We start from the raw sequence: 13,327 nt of genomic DNA, 5'->3' as shown, positions 1-13,327 counted from the left end.
AGAAGAATTCTCGGAGGAAAATTATATGACCAAGAAATATGTATATTATAAACCCAGGGTCTGCAATAGTTGAGAAACTATCCCTTTGTATTTCTGTGGCTTGCATGAAGTAACTGTGAGCATCCATCCAGCACTAGCCTACTTTCTACTTCAGGTAACACACTTCCTAGCTAGGTGAACATTAATAACATTTTTGCAACCACCTCCTTCCAGCAGCAGCGATGGAAGGAGCAGTACTCCATCACCTTCTTTAAACCACAGTCCAGCATCAGCGCCAGTCTTGCGGGCAGCACAGAGTTACTTACCAGGACAGAGTATATGTGCAGGCATCGGTACACCGGTGAGAAGTCCACCAGGTCCTGGGCTCCAGGCACCTAAAAGAAAACAGGAGATCAGCGTGAAATGTGCAGAACACATATAGGTAAGCGCAACTCCAATATATTACATACAGGTAAGTGCAACTCAGATACTTGCAAGTCTGACAGAGCAACACCAAGATTTCAGGTAGGTAACAATTAAAGTGAATATTGGGATCTACCTATATCTGACTATACATTTCTTAAAGTAGGGAAATTTCATGTAATATTGCTCTCACTTCATTTACAGTCCCCTAGGAAATCCCACTGCAGCATTTTGGCCCTCTGTTAGCCAGCTCAATGGAGATTTAATTTTGAACATAGGCTTAAATACAAGTTCAAGCATCCTGGCACAAGCCGTTCTGGTACTTATGCAACGGGGCGGGGGGGGGGGACCAAAACGCAACTTATTCTCTAGATTTCTAGTTTGATTTCTTTAAAAGCACAAATTCTATTTTTTTTTTTTTCTTAAACACACACGCCACACAGACTCCACCACCTTTCAACAACATAGCGAGTCTTGCACAGGGACAAGGAAGCGCATTTTTGAAGGGTGGGACAGAAGGAGGGAGGGTGAGAGGAAAGATCAGAGAAGAAATTTGCATACAAGAAGCTTGTGTCCTTTGGATATGTTCAAGCCAACACAGCATTAAGCTTGTTGGCCGAGGCATAAAGCTAAGGCAACCGTCCTTCTCCCCCAAAATCCAGAGAGGAGGGGTGTGTTCTGTTGACATGTGGTGGAAAAAAGGGGAAAAAGATGAAAGGGACCAATGGACAGGCCTGGGAAACATGTTTATTTTATATATTTTTAATTATGCTTAAGAGGCATTTCTTCTAAAAAGGAGGTAGGATGAAGAAGAGAGAAGTTTCTAGCTGGATGAGGGTATACAAGCCTCAACCAACACTGCCCAAAGCGCCTGGGGCGAGTGGTCCTCCTCATCTAAAGCAGTGGCTTCAAGCAGGGGAGTGCAGAAATTATGGGCTGGAAAGGGAAAACAGGGGATTTTGTTAAATAGCCTCCTGTATAATGTGGAACAGGAGCTGTTACAGAATCTCCTCCATGCAAAGAAACTCAGTCCTCAGCGCTACATAGGTTCTTGGTTAGAGCCGAAACGACGAAAGAAGCTACGGAGACAGACAGAGCAGCAACACACAGCGTGCGAGCATCCTATCCCGCACCACCGGCATCGCTTCGAGCCCCCCAAAAACTTGACAGTCCCAACACGGTGGTGCAGGGAGGGGAAGCAGCCAGCTCATCGGGAACAAGGCAGCAAAAAGTATTACCGGGGTACGGCACGAGCCTGCTCATCCCTCTCGCTGGACTTTCCACCCCTCCCTTGCACCAGGCACTCCACCGTGCCATTTGAGTAGCTCTTACAGATGGGTGAGGTTGGCTCGCCAGGAAGGAGGAAGGTTTCCAAGCGAGGGATGGGGTTGGCATCGCCTGGGTGACCCTTTCCACACTGAACCTGGCTATTCAACATGCCCCAGCAGAAGCGTTACAGCCGAACCGAGGGCAAGCAGCTGTGAAACACAGCTCACCGGTCTCACTCACATCTCTTGCTTTTACCTTTTATAAGACCATAATTGACAACTGCAAACACTAGGCAGCAGTTTTATTGTGTTAATGCCAATTTTATCATGCCTTCCTGGTCATTTATTTTCCATTTGCAGTCCCCCAGGCCCCCTAATCTTCCTAAATAGCTCCCAAATCCAGATTTCAGCTAGTTTGTGGACTCCTCGGGATACGATTTTGCCTCGCTGTATTCCTCCAGCATTAAGCGCAATTGGTCTCCAGTTGGTAAAACAGTAAAACACTTCTGGCTCAGATATCCCCGATTGCAAAACTGCTGGAGATCACTAAAGCAGACAGGGAAGTATCGGTACTCGCTTGACCTAGCCATCCTCCGGCGACCACCATCAGTGTGGGGCAGCTGGACTGGATGGACCCGAGTCCACCCCGTGTTTTTCTAAGGGAGGAGAAATCTGTCATCCCTTCACAAGATCATCAAAGCAGGCAATGTTTTCCTATGAATTTGAATTCAGGATCAAACAGTTTTGCTCCTCTTGGATTTGGGGCACTAGTTGAACATGGTCCACGGAGAAATATTTCTGATAAAGATTTGTGAAATCAGGGTATTGCCAAAAACAGAGTTTACTCCCCCAGAGAAATTCTTTCAAAGCAGACTGCAACATTTTCACAGTCTCTGATCTTCTGCAAAAACTTTTAAGCCCACACACACACACTCACAGAAAAAATCTGCTGGACTATTCTGCAGAGTTAACATCTCCAAGACATTAATAGCTTTAAATTTGTTAATCTAGGTAAAACACTATCAGACATGGAAGCACAAGTCCTGGATCACAGGAAAGCTTTTTGCAGACAGAAAGACATGCACCCAAAAAACTTGCTAGGATTTTATGCAGGGTATAAACCTACAATATATTTTAAGGAAAAGAACAGACCACGTGTTCCACATATAGTCATAGCCCTACAACAGAAGAAATAATAATCCTATCATTTGAAATCTTTCCAGACTAACCAGTATAGGCCTCTGAATATACAGAATGTATGAAATTATCTCTGTGGCTAGTTTAACACGTTGCACAATTTAAACATATCTAATATTTACATATTCAGATATTTATCTAATATTTAGGCATATCTAAAAATTCAGGCATGGCACATCCCCTTTAGCAGTGACTTGATATTGTTAGCCAAAGCTGCACTACCAGTGTTCAAAAAAATAAATAAATCTCTGATTTTTGAAACTTGATGATGAAATGAGAACTAGAGCTGCCTCAACAACAGGACTGATTACTCCCCTGACATCTCCCCTTCAGCCTAATCTTTTTTTTTTTTTTTGATTTGCAGAACAAAGAATTTATTCATCTTCTCCAAAATTTTCCCAGTCCACAAAACATCAGCTTCACAAACCTCAATCTCAAATCCTGCATCCAGCACGTTCCTGGTGCTGGGAGCAGAGGCAGACCTGTCAGTCTCTGTAAACAGCCAAACCCTCTCTTTTTGCAAGAACATTTTCAGTCGGGTTAAACGCTGACTGTAGCAAATTTAACCCATGGAAGTCAAGTTTTCAATGGAAATGTTTAACTGTAGCTGCCACCAACACAAGACTGGTCCAGAGTTAAGTGATGCTCTGGTCTGGCTTCAGGTAATTCGCAATACATGGCTTAAATCTCTGATCCTTCTTAGTTTTTGATGTAAAGACATGACACAGGAACAGATACGTTCACCCTTCTTTCAGAGAGGGAAAAAACCTCCAGACTTAAACATCAGGAATTCAAGAGAGGTGTTTTATGAACCATCTCACGGGCCCATTGATTGACGTACATGGATGAGCTGGTGCAGAGGAACATGAGCACACACGACACTGCACCCACAAAGGCTCAAGGCCACCAGAGGACACTGAACCCCGTGGGTCTCTTCATGTGATACATTGCAGAAAGCATCCATTCCCCTTACAGAGTAAAACTCCGCTGCTGGAACTAGTGTTGGTTCTGCACTGCATCCAGCTCTGGAGTCCGCAGTACAACACAGACATGGACCTGCTGGAGCGGGTCCAGAGGAGGGACACGAAGATGATCAGAGGGCCGGAACACCTCTGCTGTGAGGACAGGCTGAGAGAGTTGGGGTTGTTCAGCCTGGAGAAGAGAAGGCACCAGGGAGACCTTATTGTGGCCTTTCAGTAGTTAAAGGGGGCTTATAAGAAAGATGGGGACAGACTTTTTAGTAGGGCCTGTAGTGACAGGACAAGGGATAATGGTTTTAAACTGAAAGAGGGTAGATTGAGACTAGATATAAGGAAGAAATTTTTTACAATGAGGGTGGTGAAACCCTGGCCCAGGTTGCCCAGAGAGGTGGTCGATGCCCCATCCCTGGAATAATTCAGGGTCAGGCTGGACGGGGCTCTGAGCAACCTGATCGAGTTGAAGATGTCCCTGCTCACTGCAGGGGGCTTGGACTAGGTGACCTTTAAAGGTCCCTTCCAACCCAAAGGATTCTATGATTCAACTAATCACATCTAATCTCTTTGGGTACCAGCAGCCAGGAAGCACTTTATTCCACGCTGAATGGAGGTACAGAACAAACTGTGCTGCAAATTTGCTACATCTTGTGTGGTCTTGGTGTCCTTTGACTGCTCCAGTGTGTCCCGTGCTTAACCTTAGGGGAAAAAAATAATTGTATTTGTACAGTCAAGAGGATGCTCAGGATACTGTAATACTGGAAGTGGCCAGATGGTCCTGCAGACTAACTGATCTCACCCTGGCTCATGTTATAGACAACAGGCAGACAGCTTTGTCTGGAAATAGAGAGATTTTTCTTGGTGTCCAAGATATTTCTTGCATAACTAGTAGTGGAAGGAAACAAAAGGTGGAGGCTGATGGCATCTAACAAAGCCATTTATCAGGGAAAGTCAAGAGAGATCCCTGGGGTCCCTGCTCTAGCTCCCACAACTTAGTAAGAAATGTATTACATTCACTTGAGAATTACAACTTATTCTTACAGCCAGGTCAACCTGAAGGAATGCCAGAAGCATGATGAATTTTTGGCTACACCTCACACCTGCTGATGTCCTGAGTGCCAAACTCCTTCTCCAAATAGAAAACTGTCTGGTATTTGTTGATTTGTTCTTCAAAGACAGTTGAGTGGCTGTTATTCTGAAACATGATGTCCTTCCTTAGAACTTCCCGCCTCTCACAAAGGAGCACCAGGGAGTCCAATTCGACCCAACCACTTCACAGACACCTGACCAGCCTTTTTTGAGGACAAGAAGAAAGGAGGCACAATGCAGGCGAGTTTGTCCTGCCGTATTCAACAAGAACGCAGAAGAAAAGTCACTGAAAATGAGAAGAATCTGGATGAGCTTTGTAGTTTTCTGGATGCTTTTTACTACAAAGGGAACAGCTGGAACAAACTGAACAGACTCTGGAGCTACTCATTGTGAAACGCAAATTCTCCTTCTGCAACTTGACATTCATAAAAACTGAATTTGAGCCTTCTCCCAGCTCACTTTACAGCTGTGCCCACTCCCTCACTCTGATTGTAGTGGGAGCTTCTGCAGCTCAGTGAAGCATTTGTACTTAGTGGGACAAGTCTGGACCATAATGTCTCCAAACTGGAGAACGCTAACGGAGTGGAGAACCACATCTTGTATTTGTCCTCTTGAATGCAGCTGGCAGAGCTCTCTTACACTACTCCAAAGGCAAGAATGATCTACACTGGAATACATACAACAGTCTAAGCAAAACCCTTCTGCTCTTTCTTCCCTTTCAAAGCCTTTACTGTAAATTTTGTTGTAGGGATGAAGGGATTGCTGTGTATGGGTGAGGAATCACGGGATCTCCAAAACAGTTCATCCTAGGTGGAGAACTCCGTAACACAGCCTGCTGAAGGGTCTGAGATATTTCCTAGAGGAAAAAAAAAAATATATATATATATATATATCAACCCCACTTTTTCCAGCCTATGGACCAGGATCAGGAGCTCTCCTGCCTAAACTTAATCAGAAACACCTAGGACCATCCTGTTTTCAATTCTGAGCAGGAGTGGGTGCAAGGTGCCCTTAATTCTTCCCTTTCCATCTTCAATCAGTCTTTACTGGCTGTCTTCCAAATAGAAACCTGCAGTTACCAGTTGGTTTTATTGGCTGTGACAAGTCAAGAGCAAGAGCTACCAGTGCAGTCTCTGAATGCTCCAGGATCATTTCTTTACTTGTCTACTGACTTGATTATAACAAGGGTCTGTCTTTTCTTCCTCCAGGTTTTCTTGTTAGCAGTATTCTGTACATCCTTGAGAAGTGCAAGCCTCAGCAATCTTGGTGAGGGGCAGAGCACAGCAAACGACACGTGCCCACTTGTTGCAGTACTGTCCCTCTAAGCCCAGAAAGCCTTCTCCATTGTTCCAGGACATGGGGGCTGTGCAGGAAACAAGATGCACTTCACTTGCACTCAGGACACTTAATACTAACAATTTTAAGCAATAAGGATTAACTTTGGAGACTCAAGTTCTGTATTAATAGTATTCTAACTCTCCCTCTTTGTCACTGCACAAACCAGATAATCAGAAGGAGAGAGTCACACAAGAAGATGAAAAGCTAGGAATGAACCCGTCAACCACAAAAAACAATTTTGCAGTTGGCCTGTAACATTAGAGAACGCTTACCAAAGAATGTCCCATTAACATTTGACAAACTGTACTGGTTTTGGCTGGGATGGTGTTCGTTTTGTTCATTACAGCCCATATGGTGCTGTGGTTTAGATGTGTGACCAAAACAGTGTTGATAACGCACTATTAGCTATTGCTAAACAGTACTTACACAGCATCAAGACCTTTCTCTGTTTCCCACTCTGCATGCCCCCAGCAAGCAGGCTGGTGCTGTACAAGAGGATGGGAGGGGACACAGCTGGGACAGCTGACCCAAACTGACCAAAGAGATATACCATACCATGTAACGTCATGCTCAGCAATAAAACTGGAGTAAAGGGGGTAGTTTTTTTCAAAAGTAGCCGTTGCCTGGACACTGGCTGGGCATCGGTCTGCTCCTGGCAGGTGGTGAGTGATTGCTTTTGCTTCACTTGGTGGGTTTTTTTTCCCTTCAGTTATTAAACTGTCTTTACCTTGACCCATGAGTTTTCTCACTTCTATCCTCCACATTGTCTCCCCAATTCTTCTGAGGGGCAGGGGGTGAGTGAGCAACTGGGTGAGGGCTTAGCCTCTGGCCAAGGTCAACTCACTACCCACTCATAGAATAGAACCACAGAATCATTCAGGCTGGAAAGGACCTTTAAAATCGAGTCTAACCGTAAACTTAACAATATCAGGTCTACCACTAAACCATGTCCCTAAGCACCACATCTACACATCTTTTAAATACCTCCAGGGATGGAGACCCAACCATTTCCCTGGGCAGCCTGTTCCAATGCTTGACAACCCTTTCAGTGAAGAAATTTTTCCTAATATCCAATCTAAACCTCCCCTGGGGAAACTTGAGGCCATTTCCTCTTGTCCTGTTGCTTGTTACTTGGGAGAAAAGACAGACACCCACCTCACTACAACCTCCTTTCAGGTAGTTGTAGAGACTGATAAGGTCTCCCCTCAGCCTCCTTCTCTCCGGCTTAACCCCAGTTCCCTCAGCCACTCCTCATAAGACTTGTGCTCTAGACCCTTCACCACCTTCGTTGCTCTTCTCTGGACACACTCCAGTCCCTCAATGTCTGTCTTGTAGTGAGGAGCCCAAAACTGAACACAGGACTCAAGGTGCGGCCTCACCAGTGCCAAGTACGGGGGGATGATCCCTGCCCTAGTGCTGCTGGCCACGCTATTTCTGATACAAGCCAGGATGCCGTTGGCCTTCTTGGCCACCTGGGCACACTGCTGGCTCATGTTCAGCCGGCTGTCAACCAACACCCCCAAGTCCTTTTCCTCCAGGCAGCTTTCCAAGCTTGTAGCATTGCACGGGGTTGTTGTGACCCAGGTGTATGACCCAGCACTCGGCCTTGTTGAACCTTGTACAACTGGCCTCGGCCCATTGATCCAGCCCATCCAGATCCCTCTGTAGAGCCTTCCTACCATCAAGCAGATCAACACTCCCACCCAACTTGGTGTCATCTGCAAACTTACTGAGGGCACACTCGATCCCCTCGTCCAAATCATTGATGATGATATTAAACAGAACTGGCCCCAATACTGAGCCCTGGGGAACACTGCTTGTGACCAGCCACCAACTGGATTTAGCTCCATTCACCACAACTCTCTGGGCTCGGCCATCCAGCCAGTTTTTTACCCAGCAAAGAGTACACCAGTCCAAGCCATTAGCAGTCAGTTTCTCCAGGAGAACGCTGTGGGAAACGGTGTCACAGGCTTTGCTAAAGTCCAGGTAAACAACATCCACAGCCTTCAGACGTGGCCTTCAGCCACGCACGGCGCTCCCTCAAATTTAACGGCTCCGTTTCCTGATGACAGATCTATTTGTACTAACAAACCATTTTTCTTTCCCAAAAAAAGGAAAAGACACCCCCCCCCAGGAGGCAGGAACGTGGGGAAGAGCTAAAACCTCGTGGGTAAAGGAGGCAGAGAGGTCTTCGCAGGAGACCTTCCCCCTCCGTGCTCCGTTTCATCACCACGGACAGCGGCCGCTGCCCCGGCCCCCCCGCCGCCTCCCCTGCCCGGCCACCAGCGGCCAGGTCATCCCCACCGCCAGTTCCCTCCTGTACTGCCAGCCTGGCTTCCAAGGCACCCAGAGATGGGATTTCATCTGCCTCCAGACGAGTCAATTCTGTTCATCAAACGACTGGCGAGATTTCTCCCAGCGGCGCTCTACAAATTGTTGTCTTCAAACTCTTCCCTCCTTATTGTTTGCCTTATACTCTTCCTCATACCTTTCAGTTCTAACTGAAATTCAACCCTAAGTTCTAATTCTAATTCATTCAAACTTTGCATACAACACAAGTACCGCCACGTTTCACGCTGCAGCTTGGTTTTGCAAGAACCCGTGCCACAGCAAGCGGGAGATTTCGAGAGTGAGATAGAAGAACTATTGAAGGACCAGATTTTTATTTTTTAACACGGAAATACCAAAATAGATCTATTCAAATCAATGTTTGTTTTCAAAAAACGTGCCCTTCCCACTCACTTTTCTTTTGTTTAACTTCTGCTCTATTTCCATTTTGATGTAGACTAAATATCCCACCCAGATGGTTTCGGCGCAGCGTGAGGGCTCTGGGTCGTACGCTACAGTTTGGTCCCTGTGAAGTAAGTGGTGATCTCCTCGGTCTGCCTTGGCAGTGTACCAGAGATGAAGAAGAGAGAATTGAACTGCAGGGAAAAAGGCAGAACACAAGCACAGAACCACTTGAGCAACCCACACTATTCTAAACTTTAGAAACTTGTTATTAATCTTTTAATCCTCTTCTGTGGCTGGTCATGGACTGTCAAGTTCAGGGCAATAAATACTACCCAATTCAGTTACAGGTTGTAGCTGAAAATATCATTCTCTTGACATAACAGAGGCTTCAGCAATAAGAGAAAAAGCATCCAGCGTGGCAGATAAAACTTGCCAAAAGGTCCAACCCAAGACTGCATCACAAGAAATGAAGAACACATCAAAAAGCTCAACACCTCGTGACCTGCACTCCAAGTAGGCATCTCCAAGCTGCCTTTCCTGAAACACAGAGGGACAGGGCTTTCCCACATTTTAAGCGCCACAAATCCAAGATGTCCCACTGCATGCACTATCCTCTAGAGCAGGGAGGGAAAGAAGAACCAACACCATCAGCGAGGTTACGTTTTGTGGTTAACAAAAACAACAGACTGATGGTCTGAGGAAGCAGCAGCAGAAAGGGAGAAAAGAAGAAAGGAGCACATCAAGGAATTAAAAATTACATTTAAAAAAATTCTGCAATCTTTTTCAACACAAAATATGTCTCTGCCACCAAGACACTTGTCCCACAGAAAAGGCCAAGTATCTCATGCGCTACGCAGCAATTGATCTTTTTTCAAATGAAGGATAGATACCAAACTGCCTTCCCAAGTAAGCACAGAAGTGGGCTTGTTCCCCCTTGGGCTGGGGAACAGAAGACGTGGGCTGTTCAGTTCTCATACGATACTTGGCCCCTCTGCTGAGTCTGCCAACGAGAATAGGGACAATAGTGCAAATTAACCCAATACTGAAACACACCCGATGTTCTACAGCTTATTCTGCATCTTTATGACACGCTGCACGGCAACATGAAAGACTGAGTGAGGTGCAAACACTGTTTGAGACAATACCATTCACCCCCAAACTGTCCAGTCTCCTGGATTTGATGTTATACAGTTACCTCTTCATCCTCATCCTCATCTTCAACATCCAGGATACCAGAATCTTGCTCAGACATGGGGCTAGTGTTTTTTACCTCCACATCTGAGCTTGCACAGACTTCTTTCTTGGACTTCTTCCCCCCGCTTATTCTGGGATGCTGTGATACAATATTGTCCAGGTTTCTTTGCTGCTGTGCCTAGAAAAAAAGCAGATTTCACCTTTTACAATAGCATCCTCGGATTTTTAATTTTTTTTCAGCCAAAAGATGCAATCAGTCATGAAATACGACAAATGAGACAAAATAAAACACACACTTAATTGAACTTAGAAATGTTATGTTTTTCCTAACCCAGATATTCCAAAGAAACCATTCCAGGGATTATGCAACAATACAAACAATATTCTGACTCTTCACAAATCAAAATGCCAAACCCATCTTACTGCCATATTGATCTATTTACAGCACAGATGCAGAAATATTAGCCCATAGGCCATGTGGTGACTGTCACAGGCTAAATTAAAGGACGTACTTAACTGTTGGATTTGTTCCTCTTTTCAACCCATGTCAGCACAAAACATTCCACATCTGGACCCCAGAGGTTCCTGAAAGCATTTTTGTGGTACCCCAGGAGAGCTTAATTGTACATTGCTGATGTACAGAATGAGCTGTAAAAGGTATTGAACAAAAATTCACTCGCTGGGAGAAGCACCACGATTCAGGGAGTAAAACACATGGACACAGTGGTGCTCCCTCAAACTGCTGTTGATACCTGTTCCTGAGGCTTTGGGTTTCCTTTGCAGCAGAGGTCAATGCATGTGCTCTGCTGCAAAAACTCACTTGGTTTCCTTATTGTTACCAGACACAATATTTGACAGGAAAAATGGTTTAGCCCCAATTGTTCGAGAGAGTTGACCAAGAACTTCAAACTGCAGGGGAAGGGCAGAACGGCACAGAGACACTGTTGTCGCCACAAGTGCCAAATGACGGCCAAAACAAGGGGAAAAAGGCCAAGCCAACGGATGCAGTGGTTTTGCACGTGTGGGCTTCGCCTCTGGTGTAACTAGAAACTAAACACTATGAAAACCTGAAATTTATATGGATATTATCACACACATTTATAGGATCCCTCCTGTATTTTTCTATAATTTTTTTATATATAAAAAGAAAGGTATATGGGAATCATACAGATGTCCTTTTGAAAGCGTTATTTTAGCTGGTAGGTTTCTTTTTAAAAAAAGACTGAGTTTTATATATAAATTTCAGTTATTAATATAAACTCTATTTCTAGCAACTACCTGTACAACCTGAATTAAACCTGCACCCATGTATTTTATTGCTCCCCTACAACAGGAGACAAAAACGAGGTGGCAAAAGGCGATCATCCCCTGCCCCAAGCTAATGTGACAGCCTGCCCTTAGAAGGAAGAAAGAACACTAGAAACCGTATTGTAGATACGGTTGTCAGTGAAACCAACTGTGCCAGGAAAACAATGGAAAATTAAAACAAGTGGAACCTATAAAAAAACAAAAGAAAACTAATTACTTCTGCTACCCAAACTGCAGAAAGTAGAAAGCTCTATCCAGAGCGCAAACCTTCGAAATTATTTCCTTTTAAACACTTTAAAGTATTAATATCACACAAAAATAATTTATAAGCAAGTTTTATTTTTACAGCCTCTCTCAGATCAACTCCCTTTTGAATCCCTCCTTGGGAAGAAAGACTCCATGAGAGACCGATTACTTGTGTAGTTTCTAGATCTGAAGAATATTAAAACCCAAGCACGGCATGGATATCCCAACCCTTGCAAAATCCAGTGGGCTCTACTGTTGTGTAAGGCAAAGTGCCCTTCACACTGTGCACGTACAATCGGCTTCGTCTTAATTGCCAAACATGGCAATTGATAATTAAATTAAATATACATAGCTGACACTGGACGTGGTTGCACCAGGAATTAGAGCTAAACCTTACATGATGAGCAGCCCTGTGCTATGCCATAGCACAATCTTGACCTCTAGTGGTTGGAAAGCAGTAGTATCCTTGATGTTTACTACAAGTGCTCCTACAAGAGAAGTAATGGCTGAGCAAGGGGACTACCAACCAAGCTTATTAAAAAGATCTCTTAAGGGATGAGTCTCAACAATAGGGATTTTTGCAACAGCCACAGGAAAAGGTCCGTGTGAGCACTGCTGAAGACAAATTTTGCTAGCAACATCAATACTTGAAGCAATTGGGGGAGAAGTGGTATTTTTTGCATTAGAAATCTCGAACTTCAGAGGCTCAACTCTATAGAAAGACATTGCAACATCATATAAAGAGAATTAGGACTTCAAAAAGGGGAGTGAGTGTTTGGTCCTTCTGAAGCCCACACAACAAAGAGATTTGCGGCTCGATTCCACTCTCAGATACGCCCATGTATGACATAAGTTACTCAACTGAAGGGTAATGAAGTTATAACACTGAATCCACTGTAAATTACACCAAAAGCTAGTCCACTGTACTCATTAAAATCTCTGAAATTTATGTAATCTTTTTTCCTCTAGAAAGGGAAGAAATCAAAGAATGGGAAAATGCAAAGTTTTGGATAAAACTTGAAACGGATCATTAAACAGGGCGTAGCAAGATCACAGCAGAAAAAGTGGTCATGGGAGAGGAAAAATGTGGGCTAACAAGCTGAAGGATGCTGCCGCTAGCTCTGAACTTCACTGATGAAGCCCTAAGCGTGCAACATTCAGCTTTTTAGGCTGAACACAGAATTAGTCTCAACAGAGGACCTTGTGGACATGTTCTCAGAGGACACATTATCTTGGTCCCCCATCTCTTTTCAAACTAGAAGTATTAATGTCATCCTTCAGCTTCAGCTACGCTCACAAGAGTACAATAGTACATGACATCTATTGCCCAGATGACAATATTGCTAAGATCCAAATCAAATATTGACAAGACCTGATAAATATTGGTATCAATAAAACCCCAAAGTCAAGAAAGTCTGTGCTTCTAGATAAAGGCATCGCTCTAGGCCAAGGAGTTCAACATCCAAATTCAAACATCATGCTTTGCATTTTGCATACTTTTAATGCAAATGAACTAAAGTTTATCAAAAGAAGAATTTTGACCTGAATTAAAGTCCAGGGACCTACTGGAAAAAATTA

At 44.3% G+C, this 13,327-nt stretch overlaps 1 protein-coding gene across 1 annotated transcript in view; it reads right to left on the bottom strand.

The window, feature by feature from the left end:
- EXOC6B (exocyst complex component 6B) overlaps positions 1 to 13,327 on the bottom strand; it is a 249,023-nt gene that overhangs the window by 145,971 nt on the left and 89,725 nt on the right. Inside the window, exons 7-8 of the mRNA XM_010580807.1 lie at positions 10,197 to 10,373; positions 306 to 374 (exon numbers count right to left, since the gene is read on the bottom strand). Of these exons, the coding sequence (XP_010579109.1) occupies positions 306 to 374; positions 10,197 to 10,373 (246 nt within the window). The remainder of the gene's footprint in view (positions 1 to 305; positions 375 to 10,196; positions 10,374 to 13,327) is intronic.

The sequence above is a fragment of the Haliaeetus leucocephalus genome, unplaced genomic scaffold (genome assembly GCF_000737465.1).
Source record: "Haliaeetus leucocephalus isolate CR32 unplaced genomic scaffold, Haliaeetus_leucocephalus-4.0 Scaffold741, whole genome shotgun sequence".
NCBI lineage: Eukaryota > Metazoa > Chordata > Aves > Accipitriformes > Accipitridae > Haliaeetus > Haliaeetus leucocephalus.
The sequence above is the reverse complement of the archived record's forward strand: the minus strand, read 5'-3'. Positions and strand labels throughout refer to the sequence as shown.